The sequence below is a fragment of the Notechis scutatus genome, chromosome 1, assembly GCF_049901735.1.
Source record: "Notechis scutatus isolate UNSWTSFEM ecotype Mainland chromosome 1, rNotScu1.2, whole genome shotgun sequence".
In the NCBI taxonomy this organism is placed as follows: Eukaryota; Metazoa; Chordata; class Lepidosauria; order Squamata; family Elapidae; genus Notechis; species Notechis scutatus.
In genome coordinates, this window is record NC_142009.1 from 254,263,775 (window position 1) to 254,280,304 (window position 16,530).

Consider the following 16,530-nt stretch of genomic DNA (forward strand, 5'->3'; position numbering starts at 1 on the left):
GTGGTTGGTCAGATCTAGGATGTGCTGGGGGGTTGTATTTGTTTTGGATGGCTGTCAAGGCTTCTTTTATTGGCACTTGGGTGAATAGGGATATGACATCGAAGCTCACTAGTAGGTCACTGGGTTGTAAGTTTTGTTTCTTTATGATCTCGATGAACTGGAATGAGTTTCTTACATGTGAGTTGATGGATTCTGCATAGGGCTGTAGTTGTTTGGCGAGAAATTTGGCTAAGTTTTGTAGAGGTGAGCCTATGGAGCTGACTATTGGTCTAAGTGGAGTTCCTTCTTTGTGTATCTTGGGAGACCATAAAGCTTAGGGCATCTGGATGATTTCTCTCTGGGTATGATTCTTTGCTGGATTTCTTCACTGATGGGGAGGCTTTTATTTTGGATCTGGTGGTTTTTCTAGGTAGGTGGTGGGGTCTGTCTTTAGGGGTTTGTATGTGGGGTCTAGGAGTAGGTTGGTTAACTTGGTTTGGTAGTCAGATGTGTTCATAACCACTGTCGCGTTGCCCTTGTCTGCTGGTAGGATTATTATGCTGGTGTCTTCTTTCAGGTTACGTAGTGCAGTTTGTTCTTCTTTGGATAAGTTGCTTTTGGGTGGTTTGCTAGTGCAGAGGATGTTGGTGATTTCGAGTCTGATTCTATTAGCATCATCAGGGTTGGTTTTGGTCAGGCTGGTTTCAACTCCGCATATGATGGTTTCTGTGGGGATGTGTTTGGGAGCGACAGCAAAGTTGAATCCTTTAGAAAGGACCTTGGTTTTGGCTTCAGTGAGGATCTTGTCTGAGATGTTGTGCACTGTTTGTTTCATGTGTGGCTGCGAGGGGAGGAGTTGGTTTCTGGCGTTGTTGTAGTTTTCTGAGTTTGTTGGTGTGTGTGTCTGTCTTGAGGGTGGTCTGTGTTTCGGCTCTCCAGACAGCAAGTTGTTAGTTGTCCCAAAGTAAAGGGTGAATCTTGTTGCTGAGTCTGAGGTGAAGTGTGAGGAGATCTTTGTTGATTTGGTCTAGGAGAAATCTTTTTGTGTGAAGTTCATTTCTAATTAGGGCCAATTCTGTTCTTTTTAGGATGCGTTTGGTGGCTGCTGTGTTGGTGTGGAATTTCAATTGGAAGCTTGTGGGAATTAAATTTTGATCTCTGCAGTTGCATAGGAATGCGAGGTCACATAAAATGGAAGCTCTTTGGACTTCAAGTTTTTCATAAGTCCTGGTCAGATGGTGGGTTTCCTCCCGTAGAGGTGCAATATTTGTTTTCTGAGGTTCTCGCGGGTATTTGTATGTGGATCTTTGGTTATTCGGGTTTTCTCCCGCGTAAGATTGGAAGTATCTAGGCAGCGTTTCGATGAAGTCTCATTCATCATCTTCAGGCTTCTGTCTTCAACTCTGTGCTTCTCAGAGTGATGTGAGCTTGCAGCTGCTTCTTCCTTTTAACTGCTAGTGGGGGTGTGACTTGATTGGGTGGGGGCTTGGCTGTGTTCTGATTTTGTCTTTAGAGTTAGAAAACCAAGGAGTATATGAAATCCCTTGCTGCCTGCCTCACCACATACATTGGACAAACTAACAGAAGAATAAGTGCACGCGTTGAAGAACATAAGAACTCAATCAAAAAGAAGAACCAACCTCTTCCCTGGTCCAACACCTCAAAGCCACAGGACATGAGATTGACTTTAAAAATACCAGAACTATCGCCAAAACTGAACACTTCAGCAGCAGAATAATCAGAGAAGCCATAGAGATAGAAAAAGCCCACACAGCATGAATAAAAGAGATGACACCTCCCGCTTACCAGCCATTTGGAAACCCGCCCTCATGAACAGACGAGTACCCAACATGACGAATGACACCAGACCCACACCCACGAGGGCCACACAAGATGCCACCACCACACTTCCACGAAAAATCAGACTCACACCCACACAGAAGATGAGACACGACCACAGACCAGAAGCCGCACTGCAGCTGCATCACTACCCACTTCAAACCCTCTGAGCCATACATGAGCGAACTGACCCACCATGAAGATGTGGCACGACCACGAACTCAAAGCCAAACAGCAAGATCCCAGCTCACCAGCTCAAATCCCCAGCAGCTGGGACTAGCCTGAGCACGGCCAAGCCCCACCTGAACAGAGCACGCCTCCAGCCAATCAGAACACGGCCACCCCCAACCAATCAGAACACAGCCAAGCCTCCAACCAATGAGAACACACCCCCACCCAATCGGAGCAGCCAAGCCCCCACCCAGTCAAGTCACACCCCCACTGGCAGTTAGAAGGAAGAAGCAGCTGAAAGCTCACATCACTCTGAGAAGCACAGAGCCGAAGAAGCAAGCCTGAAGATGATGAATGAGACTTCATCGAAACGTTGCCTAGATACTTTGAATCTTACGGAGAAACCCGAATAACCAAAGTGAGAACCTCAGAAAACATTATATATATATATATATGTGTGTGTGTGTGTGTGTGTGTGTGTGTGTGTGTGTGTGTGTGTGTGTGTATATCAGAGAGAAGAGAGAGAGGGAGGGAGGGAGGGACAGAGAGGGAGAGGGAGAGAGGCAGGGGTGGGATGTTACCAGTTTGGCCCAGTTCTATAGAACCTGTAGCTGCGAAGAGAAGCTGACACTGAACCAGTTGGGTGTTTGGCCCACCTGCCTACCCAGGCTCTAAGCTGTCCTTTATTCCCTGCTTTTCCCTTCTCAGCTGCTTTGCGCGGTACAGCTGAGGTTGAAAAAGCAGGAAACAAGAGGATTTTCAAATGCTGCGCATCCAAGTGCAGTGCTTGTCAGCTGTCCAGGCAGCACAGCTGATGATTTTTTGCAAACACTGCACACACGATTTCTTGCTTTCTAGTTAATCTAAAAGCAGAGCTGAACCTTCATTAGGACTGAAGCTTTTCAGTGCAGACTCAGGTAGCCAATTGCAGATAGATAGATCTATGTGTGTGTTTGTCTATTGTTCGTTTCTGTAACCCAGGTGTTGACACCCATCATCCCATCATTGTCACATAATGTATCGGGACTTTTTCCCCCTTCACTAAACCAGCTTGGGCGTGGCCAGTGCATGACACATCTGGCCCATGGGCCGTGAGTTTGACAGCCCTGCTATAACCATATAATCATTTTGGTTACATTGATAGTGTCTATATGCATGCTAGTGTGTTATACAGTGTCACTAAAAGCAATCTAGTACGAGCAGGTTTGGGGTAGGTCTCAGTCAAATGACATTTGCAAAAGATTACTACTACCTTTGTGAGTCTTGCATTTTTATAGTAAACAGTTGATGTAGCTTGAACACATCTATACACTTTGGCCTACTTTCCCTCTCCCACCAATGATTTACGTGTACTGTCAATTTCTTCCCATTCTGATGAAAAGTTCCAAAGTTCATCAGTCAAATTAGACAGGTTGTTTCTAATTGTTTTAAATTTTAAAACATTATTCCTAATTATAATTCAGCCACGAGGATTAGTCAGCTACTCCCAGTTAATGCAAGGTCTTGGATGTGAAGATTTTCCTTTGATATCCATTTGCAAGAAAGGAAAAGAAACTCCACAAGATGCCAACTTAATTTAAGCAACATTAGTGGGGTTCTAGTTTCCATAATATCTGAAATAGAACCCAGGGTTATATTTTATGAGATTGTAACTCAGAATCATTTCTTAGGAATATCAGTTATATTTATTTTGCATATGATGCTAATATTAGTTATCAGTCATTATTAAAATACAGTAGGTTGGCTATGAAAAAGAGCATCCTAAGTGGACACAATTTATTAATACTCTGGTTCTATGCAAAACAGCCTCTTTAAATAAAATATAATCATGATGCAATCTAATTATTCCTGCTATGCAGAAAGGAGTAAAAGAAAGATCATGAAAATCATAGAGAGAAATATTAAAATAGCTACAGCAAACAGGAGCATGGCTTCTGGTTAAAAGTAATTCCTCCTTCATCAGCTTACCATGCACTTTGATCAACAAAAGTACCTGGGTGCGAAGAACTCAAATGATGAAATATGCAGCTTGATCGGTAAAATATGTAAAAATTCAGTCATTCCCAAAGATAGCTCAGCCAGTAAATTATACAGGAAAGCTGGCAAGGTACACAACTGGGGCCATAAATTATGAAAGTGGATTACTCAAGTATGCACCTTCATTAAAAGAATTTGTGGGGGGGGGGGGATTAGAATCGTAAAATCGCATGCCTCTTGACAATTAAACAGTACGATTGGAGCATCAAATAGTAACAATGGGACCACAAAGCTATTCAGCTAAACCAGTGAAGCAAGTTTTTGCTTACAAAAACTGCACACTGCAGACAAGGATCATCTCAGACAATTGGTTTATTTTACCAATTATAACTATTAGATGAAAATGGAATATGTGTAACAAGTAGGAATGTTTACAGTTCATTAGAAATAGATTTTAAAAAAAAAAATCAAAAGATGAGCAAGAAACCCTTCCCAAATCTTGACTCAGGAATTGTTTGGCTTATTTAAATCTTTCCCTCCGAAGCTAGGTAATGAAATAAGGCAAGAGAAATGCACTGAACATGATGATTTAGATGAAAATAGCTAATCAATTTGAAAATTCACCTCAATCAGTCTAAAATTGAGGGAATCAATAATCTAAACAAATAGTGTGGGATAAGTGGACATCTTACCTAATATTTTGAGATTTTGAGGGATACAGTGTGTGTGTGTATGTGTGTGTATTATATATATTATTATTATTATTATTATTGTGTGTGTGTGTGTGTGTGTGTGTGTGCGTGTATGAGTGGTGGGATTCAAATTTTTTTATTACCATTTCTGTGGGCATGACTTGGTGGGTGTGGCTTGTGGACGTGGCAGAGGAAGGATACTGTAAAATCTCCATTCCCACCCCACTCCAGGGGGAAGGTTACCACCGGTTCTCTGAACTACTCAAAATTTCCGCTACCGGTTCTCCAGAACTGGTCAGAACCTGCTGAATACCACCTAAGGTGTGTATGTGTGTGTATGTCTGTGTATAAAATTATATATATATATATGTGTGTGTGTGTGTGTGTGTGTGTGTGTGTGTGTGTGTGTGTGTGTGTGTGTGTGTGTATGTGTAGGTGTGTGTGTGTTTTCTGAGGTTTTCGCGGGTATTTGTATGTGGATCTTTGGTTATTCGGGTTTTCTCCCGCGTAAAATTGGAAGTATCTAGGCGACGTTTCGATGAAGTCTCATTCATCATCTTCAGGCTTGTGTCTTTGGCTTTGTGCTTCTCGGAGTAATGTGAGCTTGCAGCTGCTTCTTCCTTTTAACTGCTAGTGGGGGTGTGACTTGATTGGGTGGGGGCTTGGCTGTGTTCTGATTGGGTGGGGTGTGTTCTCATTGGTTGGGGGTTTGGCTGTGTTCTCATTGGCTGGGGGGGTGTTCTGTTCAGGTGGTGGCTTGGTTGTGCTCAGGTTAGTCTTAGTTGCTGGGGGATTTGAGCTGGTGAGCTGTGATCCTGCTGTTTGGCTTCGCATTCGTGGTCGTGCCACATCTTCATGGTGGCCGTCAGTTCGCTTCAGGTATGGGTCGGAGGGGTTTGAAGCGGGTAGTGATGCAGCTGCGGTACGGCTTCTGGTCCGTGGTCGTGTCTCATCTTCTGTGTGGGTGTGAGTCTGGTTTCTACATGGAAGTGTGGTGGTAGCATCTTGTGTGGCCCTCGTGCGTGTGGGTCTGGTGTCATTCTTCATGTTAGGTACTCGTTTGTTCATGAGGGCGGGTTTCCAAATGGCTGGTAGGCAGGAGGTATCATGTCATTTATTCATGCTGTGTGGGCGTTTTTCTATCTCTATGGCTTCTCTGATTATTCTGTTGTTGAAGTGTTTGGTTTTGGCGATAGTTCTGGTATTTTTAAATACATGTCCTGTGGCTTTGAGGTGTTGGACCAGGGAAGAGGTCGGTTCTTCTTTTTTGATTGAGTTCTTGTGTTCTTCAATGCGTGCACTTATTCTTCTGTTAGTTTGTCCAATGTATGTGGTGGGGCAGGCGGTGCAAGGGATTTCGTATACTCCTTGGTTTTCTAACTCAATTTTGTCTTTAGGGTTTCTTAGGATGGTGGATATTTTTCTGTTTGTGCAGAATGCTGTTTTAATGTTGTGTTTTTGGAGGATCTTGCTGATTTTGTCTGTAGTGCCTTTTATATATGGGAGGAGGGCTTTGCCGTTCTCTTGTTCTCTGTCTTGGATTTTGGTTGGGGTTTCTTTTTGGATTAGGTGGGTAATCTTTCTTTGGAATCCATTGGCTGTTAGTACGTTAGTGAGAGTGTGTAGTTCGGTTTTTATTATATATATATAATAACTCAAGTGGTAAACATATGTAATACTTCTTCGTCCTCCTATTTTTCCCCACAACAATCCTGTGAGGTGAGTTGGGCTGAGTGAGATTTACTGGCCTAAGGATCAGAGCTCACAGTTTCCTGGCAAGCGCTTGGCACCTTAACCACTAAACCAGAGGTTTCCAAACTTGGCAACTTTAAGACTTGTGGACTTCAATTCCCAGAATTCTCCAGCCAGCTATGCTATACATAAACATATGCTGGCTGGAGAATTCTGGGAATTGAAGTCCACAAGTCTTAAAGTTGCCAAGTTTGGGGACCCCTGCACTAGACTACTGAGATTGGGAGATTAATATTTTGCTTAAATTATTTTGTTTGTTTGTCAGCCTTGCAGGGCAAACCAGATAAGAAACATAGCCTGATGAGCAAATCCTACTTTATTACAAAGCTACAGTACATTAACATGATCTTGCAAGTCTGAAATTATACTTCTCTGCTGCCACTTTACAACCCCCAAAAAACTAGGAAGGGTTTCTGCTGAGCCTCTTGACTTGCCTACTATCCAGTTTCTGGCTATGTTGTCTCTAATCTGATTGATCTCTTGGTCATTCCCACATACCTTACATTTTGCCATAAACCATTATTTACAAATCACAATAGCTGTTCAGACATCCACATTATGCCAGGTATAAATGATATAAGCTCATCAGTAAGGCTTAGCATTATGTGCAAACTCAATAAATGACCCCTTAGTTAATTTAAGGGATTATATATCCTATTTAACAAAAGATTAATTATAATTATGCATCATACTGACAAGAGACTAATTGCAATAAATCATACCTAGCTTCGTCATGATAAATTTATTAATTTCAATCAGTTACTTGAATGAATAAATACGGATTATGTTTTGCATGGATATAATCTAATTAGATTTTTAAAATGTGGAATAGAATAAAATAGAATAGAATAATGGAAATTTATGATGTAAAACTCTTAACAATTTTTTTGTTTTTTGTTTGTACATGCAAATTTTTAATACAATTAAGCACTTAATAAATAGTTTAGTTTTGCAAAGTTTGTGCTCAGTTTTAGAGACTGAAGGAATTCAACATATACACACACACACACACACACACACACACACACACATATACACACCTAAACAGCACACACCCCAAAATCAAATTCACTGTGAAAACAGAAACACACCAACCGCTACCTCGATGCCCAATCCCACCACCACCCAGCACAGATAAAGTCCACGGCCAAAACACTAATTGCCAGAACCAAATGCCTGGCAGACAAGACACACATAAAGACTGAACTATGCACTCTTACTAAAATACTGACAGCCAACGGCTTCCACAAAAGCAAAATCACAGGCCTGATCCACAAAAACACACTGAGACATAATGGAGACCTAGAAGATGAAAAGACCTATGGAACAGCTGTCCTGCCCTACATAAAAACAGACAGACCTGCCCGACAGACAAAATCAGTAAGATACTACACAGGCATCACATCAAGACTGCCCTCCAAACAGACAGAAATATAGCAGCCATCCTAAGAAACCCCAAAGATAAAATTGACCTGGATAACCAAGGCATATATGAAGTCCCCTGCGCATCATGCCCTGCCACATACATTGGATAGACCAATAGAAGAATAAGTACCTACCTGGATGAACACAAAAATGCAGTAAAAAGCAGGAACACACTTCCTCACTAGTCCAACACATGAAAGCCACAGGTCATAGCATCAACTTCAATGGCACCAAAACCCTAGCCACTATAGAAAACCCCAGCTACAGAATTATCAGAGAAGCCATAGAGATTGAGAAAAAGACCTGAAAGCATGAATAGAAGAGATGACTCCACCAGACTGTCAATTTATCTGGAAGCCTGCACTCACAAACAAACAAAAAATCTCCACACCACAAGCCAAGCACCTGGGCACAAACAGACTTTCCCTGATACCTCCAGCTCAAACACACCCCAACCAGGCACCCAGATGAAACCTAGCTTCCTAATAAATGATAGCTGTCCATTTACTCGAAGCCAAGCCACACTAAAAGCCTCCAATATAGGAAACACAATGTTGCCAGGCAATCAAGACAAAAAAAGCTACAAAACAGACAGAAGATATTAGAAACACCAATCAAGCAGAACACAGCAAACTCCAAGACCAATGGACATAGACCAAGACTCCCCACTAATCAGGATGAAGAAAAAAACATTCTAACGCAGCAGCAGGCTAGCACCAAATTTAAAACAGAAATGTCCATGGAAGCCTGACTCACAGATGAACACAATACAGAAGCCTGATGATGGCAGATGAGATTCTGTTGAAACGTCGCTACAACTTTAAAAGCACAACTATAATGATGTGGGAAAATACCCAAACAAAGCTGAATACCATACGTATAGATACCCGTGAAAACTTAAGAAAACAAATATCAGACCTCTACGGGGAGGAAATAAACAGCCAGACCAAAACCTACGAGAAGCTGGAAGTTAAAAGAGCAGGAATACTATGTGACCTCAAATTCCTATGCAGCTGCAGAGACAACAATGCAACACCAATCAGCTTCAAATTAACATCTCTTCACAGCACCGCAGCTACCAAACGTATCCTGAAAAGAACTGAAATGGCTCTACTCAGGAACCAGCTCCACAGAAAGAGATTCCAATGACCAGTTAAACAAAGACCTCCTAACCCTACACCTGGAATTGAGCAACAAAATTCACCCTCTACTTTGGAACAAGATAAAACAATTTACAACTTGGAGAGCTGAAACTGAAACCACTTGCAAAAATGACAAACTTCTGAAGAAACAAAAGAAATTAGAACATGACAAGAAAGCCCCCAACAACTCACAACAAGACCTGAAACAATTAGTATACAATGTTTCTAACAGAGAACTCACCAAAACAGAAACAGATGTCCTAACCAAAGGATTCAATTATGCTATAGCACCCAAAAAAATCCCCACAGAATCCATCATATGCGGAGTGGAATCCTGCCTAACTAAATTAAATACAGATGAAGCAGATAGAATAAGACACCAAGTCACTAACATCCTATGCACAAGCAAACCACCCAAAAGCAACTTACACAAAGAGGAACTAAAAGCCCTGCAAGCCCTAAGGAACGACAGCAGCATAATCATACTTCCAGCAGATAAAGGTAATGCCACAGTAGTAATGGATAGAAAAGACTATGGAACAAAATTGACAGACCTACTCCAAGACTCCACATACAAACCCATAAACACAGACCCAACCACATATCTGGAAAAAATAACCAAGAAGAAAATCATAACCAGCAACATGAGCAAAGAGATCCAACAGACGATCATCCCAAGAGAAAAATCTTCCAGATGCCCCAAACTATACGGTCTCCCCAAAATACACAAAGAAGGCATACCTCTCAGATCCATAGTCAGCTCCAGAGAAGCACCACTACAAAACCTAGCCAAATACCTAGCAAAGCAGCTACAGCCCCATGCTGAAGCAGCAGCTTCACATGTACAAAACTCATACCACCTCTTGGAAATGATCAAAGATCTACATGTGGAACAAAAAGATCTGCTTATAAGTTTTGACGTGGTTTCACTATTCACTCAAGTCCCAATAAAATAAACCCTAGAAATCATCAAAAATAAATACCAACCACCCAAATACCTCATGGAACCAGCAGAACACTGCTTAACCAACACATATTTCATATACAAAGGACAAAGATACAAGCAAATTGAAGAGCCCCTATGGGATCACCACTGTCACCCATCACTGCAAACCTGCAAATTTGAATCCAGAGCCCTAGCCAATGCCACCCACAAAATCCAAACCATGGCTAAGATACATCGATGACACATTAGTGATTTGGCCCCATGGAAAAGAAAACCTAAACAATTTCCTAACACACCTAAACAGCACACACCCCAAAATCAAATTCACCAAACAACTACCATTCCTAGATGTACTAATCTACAAAGAAACATATGGCACACTAGGATACAACATATACCAGAAGAAAACACACACCAACCGCTACCTCAACCCCCAATCCCACCACAACCCAGCACAGATAAACTCCGTGGCCAAAACACTAATTGCCAGAACCAAACGCCTGGCAGACAAGACACACATGAAGACTGAACTATGCACCCTGACTAAAGTACTGACAGCCAACAGCTTCCACAAAAGCAAAACCACACACACACACACACACACACACACACGCATATGCAAAAGAAGAAAATGCACACGGAACAAACCTGCTTCTTTGCTTGGTATTCCATTCAGCAACTAATGCAATAAAATGAACCATATATTTTCAGCAGAGTATCATTTTATATAGTTTGGGCTCATTATTATTTCTTTTTTTTTCTTTCCCCACTGTACATAGTTCCTTGTAGATCATTATTGGAAACACAAGCTTAATGAGAAATGCTACCTCTAAGAAATTCACACTTGGTGCTAAAGTGTAGTAATTTATTTTCACATCAAACCCCATGGAATCTATTTTGATTATTCAATTTGAATATGTTACTGAGTTCCTATTATTTTGTTTGTAACCTGTCAAGCACACAAAATAATGTAAAGGTTAGAGGAGAACAGGAAAACACAGTCTATCTTACACAGGTGAGAAAACTTTATTTTATTTATATGTCTTGCCCAATTAGTTGCTTAATTGGAGGCTTTCAAATAGACTCATTTCCTGGTCATCTGCATAGACAAATGCTTCTAATCGTGAAACTGCTCATTCATTTTACTGTTTCCTCCTTCCTCAGCTTGCCAAGAATACTGCTCCCCGCCCCAGTTCATTGTCCACTAGCACCACCTGCCTAAAGCATGTGAGTTCATTCTTGCAAATCATTTCCTTTTTTCCAAAATTAACTGATTGTCTGTCTCCTCCCCCGTCCATGGTGTTTGTAGTAACCATCTCTGGATACATAATTCAAGGATATTTAGCTTCCATATTTTCTGTGTCTACCTTTCACAACCATACATAATTACCAGAAAGACCACTCTTTTATCATTTTGATCTTTGTTATCAGAGAATGTCCGATTCTTGTTGATCTTGTCTGAGATTGTTACCGCCTTCTTCCTCTAATGCATATCTCCTTTGTTTAAATCCAGCATACTGGCCATCTTGATTTTTTGAAGTCAAGAAATAAAAACAAATGTTGCTTTCATTTTTTCACTGTGAATTGTAAGTTTCCTAAGCATGTTGATTAAGATTGGTCTAAGAAGAGAGCCTTCTCTGCTGTTGGCTCCTGCACTATAGAATATCCTTCCCCCAGATGTGAGGCAGACCCCAACTCTCCTAGCCTTCTGAAAAGGGCTGAAAACATGGCCCTGCAACGTTGTGTGGAGGCACAAAGGATCATGCAATCATGGGGCTGATCATGCAAGCCTCCCCACTGTTAATTCAATGTTAACAGGATTAAATTGTCACCTTGAAACTTTTTGTCTCTGATTTTTTGTAATTTTATAATTTTTGTAACTTTACATTTTTAATCCTAAATGAATTTTAATATTGTCATTTTAACTTTATACACTGCTTTATATGCTGATAGTTGTATGTATGTAACTCAAAGCCCTTTCTTCAGGAAGTGGGTCGTTTAGAAATAGGAGATATAAATATAAAGTAAACATTACTCTTACCTTTTAAATATTTAACATTAACCCCCGAAATTCCACTTTCCACTTTAACTTTGAGAATTAATCTTCCAACTCTTTACTTTCCAGTAATGAAATGATGTTATTTATTTATTTGTTTAGCAAATCTATATGGCCTCCCAATTCACACACAGGTAATTCCTGTGGATGGTTCGTGGTGATTTTTGGGGTCTCCTAGTTTGATTACAGCTGTCTTATGCCCCCTAACTTTACAAATATATCACATTTAATATATTAGTAAATAGATATGGGGACAATACAGAGTCTCATCTCACTTCCGTTCTTATTTTGAATTATTTGATTTCTCCAGATTCAATTCAGGGAATCGTTTCTTGATCATTATAGAAGTTCCCCAGAAAAAATAACCAAATGTTCTGCCATTTCCATTAATCTTAATATATTCCATTTTCTGCTAGGATCTGAAGATTCAGAAGTCTGCTCACAGTTAACAAAGCAAAGGTCAATATCCTTATATACTTTTGCTATCTCTGCTATCCATCTTACATTAGTTATCTGACAATGTGCCTCTTTGCCTTTTCTGAAACCTGTCTTGTTATTCGTCTTTTTGTTCTCCACATATAACTAATTTTTTCTTTATAAGACCTTAATTTTTTTCCTGCAAGATACATTATTACAATAGTTTAGTAATTTACACTTTCTCTTGTCCCCATTTTTTCTGCTTTTCAAAAGTAGACATTTTTTGCTTTCACAAGCACAAACTACGTACACCAACATTTCTGCAAATGTTACAGTATAAAGCTCTACTATAGTTTGTTCTTTGCACCAGGCACTTTCTAACATTGAAGTACATGTAAAATCCAAGGTATGTTAAAAGTTAGTAAACATTTTGAAAATCAACAGATCTGGTGTGATGAATTCACACGTGACTTTTCCAAATGGGCTGTAGCTAATTTGTAGTTAGATTACAGATTTTTAGTTGCTTCATTCTCTTGAAAATTTTGGTAATCCTATTATTCAAGCACAGTCAAAGAGGGAAAAAAACCACAATTACATCAAAAAGCACCTTGTTGAGGTAATTCCCCATTAGGAGAATGAGCGCATACAGGGAGATGTATTTGAGAGTAGTGTTTGAATAATATACATACAGCACACAGATACACTGTACAGTAAATGTAGGTTTTTCCTTCCAGAAACATTAAGCAAAGTCCAAACAAGCAATCCAAAGTCATTCACAGGTAAATCAGTCAGTTTTTTTTTTCAATCCAGGGATAATTCAATAACAAAATCCAGTGTCAAAAACAGTTCAGTAACAGACTTACATTAAATCCAGTAATAGCAGTCAAGGGGGCGTGCATAAGCGCACCAACGTGCCTACCGTCCCTGTCCTATTGTTTCTCTTATTCTTCTTTTATTTTTCTTATATGTACCCATTTCATGTATTCACAACTATGTATACACTTATACTTATTATCTTGTAAACAATTGGCAAATCAAATAAATAAATAAATAAATTAGAAGAAATGGAGGAACGGCAATACTTTCCAACAGAAGGAAACAGAGACTCTCTTCTGAGACTAAGGCTAAACAACCCAGGTTTCTGGCTCCATCTTATGGCCGTTTGAGAAACCACACCCAATTACACTTTTGCATTTTCTTAAAAATACAGTTTTAAAATGTTTATCCTGGTTTATATATTTCTAACCCAAATACCTGTTAGGTGACTTATATTCCTAACACACCTGAATATCAAATATCTGTATTCACTTAATATAACTCTGTATGTCATATTCCCATGGTTACAATGAAATAGATATAGACTCATATATTTCATGGTTCACATATACTACAGATTAGATCTTGACTTCCAATCTAAATGGATTGTACTTACATCTTTTGAGTTGCATTCTGGTGTGCTTTTATCAGTATCCACCCTTTTTGAAGAAACTTGAGGAATCTCTTTGCCTATAGGAATTCTTTGCTGGAATATAAGAAACAGGTATGTCAACATCTTTCCTGATTACAGTTGAAAACAATTACTTTCTGGAAATTGGAACTTTGTAATAGAGCTTTGCATTAAAACATTTAGTAGTACATTTTTTAATGTCTGTGGATTGCTCCTGAAATATAGAAGTGGAATGAAGCTTTCTCCACTGAGATCTTCCTATCCCATTCTGGTATAGACTAGTATGAATTACAGGAGTTGCATTAGGAAAGAGAAACACTATATGTATATTGAATGAATGTGTTTTCTATAATCTGAATAATTTCTATTAGGTGACAGCAATGTTTTAATCAGTTTCTTTCTACCATCCATACTTTTTTGACTTACCATGAACCTAGAAGAGCAAATGGTCCTAGAATTACTAAAATACTAATAACAAACTACTACTCAAACTAAAATCTTATGGTATCTCTGGACACCTACATAACTGGATAGAAGCATTCCTGTCAAACAGACAACAAATGGTCAAAATTGGGAGCGTCCTATCAAATTCTGTACCTGTCAACAGTGGTGTCCCACAAGGCAGTGTTTTCGGATCAATTCACTTCATACTCTACATAAATGACCTCTGTGGTCATATTAAGAGCAACTGCATTCTCTTTGCTGACGATGTAAAGCTATTCAACACCACAGACAATACTACTACCCTCCAAAAAGACCTTGACTATGTATCAGAATGGTCAATCAAATGGCAACTTCAAATCTCAACAAATAAATGCTCTGTCTTACATATTGGCAAAAAAAAATCAGAAAATAAAATACAAGCTTCTCAAGTCAAGTCCTTGTTGATGATCCAAACTCTGTCAAGGACTTTGGAGTACTCATCTCATATGATCTAAGTGCTGGAGCCCACTGTAACTACATAGCCAAAAAGGCATTATGAGTTGTTAACCTAATCCTACGTAGCTTCTTCTTTGGTAATATCACACTACTAACAGAGCATACAAAACATTTGCTAGACCTATACTTGAATACAGCTCATCAGTCTGGAACCCATATCATGTATCTAACATTAACACAATTGAGAAAGTCCAGAAATATTTCACAAGAAGAGTTCTCTGCTCCTCTACTCATTGCAGAATACCTTATGCCACTAGACTTGAAATTCTAGTCCTAGAAAAGCTAGAAATATGCCCCCTTCAGTCTGATCTAAATATAGTATATAAATCATACATTGCAATGTCCTACCTTCAAATGAATACTTCAGCTTCAATCATAACAATACAAGAGCACACAATAGATACAAACTCAAGGTTAACTGCACCAAACTTGATTACAGAAAATATGACTTCAGCAACAGAGTGGTCAATGTTTGGAATACTCTACCTGACTCTGTGGTTTCTTCCCCAAACCCCAAAAGCTCTAACCTTAGATTGTTAACTATTGACCTCACCCCTTTCCTAAGAGGCCTGTAGGGGGTGTGAATAAGCGCACCAATCGTGCCTACCATCCCTGTCCTATTGTTTCTTTTTATTTTTCTTATAAGTATCCATCTCATGTATTCAAAACTATGTTTATTCTTATACCTGTATCTTGTAAACAATTGACAAATAAAATAAATAAATAAATAAAATAAAATAAAATAAAATAAAATAAAATAAATTCAAGTCAAGCTGTACAATGTTAAACTTACCTATAATGTTTGGATGTCTATAGTAGTAAGATAAATATCTTCCTCTTCAATCTATCAATGCTTTTTTGGGGGAGGGGGGAGGGAAATTCCTTCACCTCTTATGATTTTATGTCATTGCTACTGGTAATTTTGCCTATTATACTACATTATTTGATTTCTAAACAGAAGTCCATAGTCTAAGGTAGAGACTAATAATAATATGTTATGTATACTGAGAGCATTTGCACTAAGACAAATTCCCTTGTGTGTCCAATCACACTTGGCCAATAAAATAATTCTAATTCTAATAGAATTGTTTGTTCAGATGGGTGGTTATAGGAATCAAATCAAATTAATTAAAATATGAAAACAGCATTACAGCATCATAACACAATCTTTGTGCATTTTATGAACTCCCTATTGTATTAAATAGATTTGTGAAGGGGGTGTAGCTTACATTGCAATCATGCAATGTTAATTTTGTCATTTTGACAAAAATGTCAGATTCCCAAGGATAGCTTTGTTTCTAGCTCAGCTAGTGCAAAAAAAGTTGATACCCCTAGATGAAATGGTAAAATCATATTTTTCAGAAGAATCTAAAATGAGGGTGGAACCTCATAACTGGACCACATTTCATAAGGGGAATAAATTAATTCAAAGTAGAGTTGGAAAGGACTTTAGAGGTCTTCTAGTCCAATCCCCTGCTCAAGCAGGAGACACTATACATATAGACACTATACTTCAGACCAGTGGCTGTCCAGTCTCTTCTTAAAAACCTCAAGTGATGAAGTACCCACAACTTCTGAAGGCAAGCTGTTCCACTGGTTAATTGTTCCCACCATTAGGAAGTTTCTTCTTAATTCCAGGTTGCTTCTAATTCTGATTTACGGTGGAAAAGTGACAATATTGTTTTCCAAAGAGTCAAATAATAGAATATTCAATATTCACAATTTGTTTCATGTTACGTATATCATTC

At 39.2% G+C, this 16,530-nt stretch overlaps 1 protein-coding gene across 3 annotated transcripts in view; it reads right to left on the reverse strand.

Moving 5' to 3' along the window:
• The window catches only part of LUZP2 (leucine zipper protein 2), a 393,008-nt gene that overhangs the window by 13,107 nt on the left and 363,371 nt on the right, over nucleotides 1-16,530 (reverse strand). For all 3 annotated transcript variants that reach the window (XM_026664758.2, XM_087951089.1, XM_087951090.1), the window contains one exon: nucleotides 13,829-13,918. In XM_026664758.2, coding sequence (XP_026520543.1) covers nucleotides 13,829-13,918 — 90 coding nt within the window. The remainder of the gene's footprint in view (nucleotides 1-13,828; nucleotides 13,919-16,530) is intronic.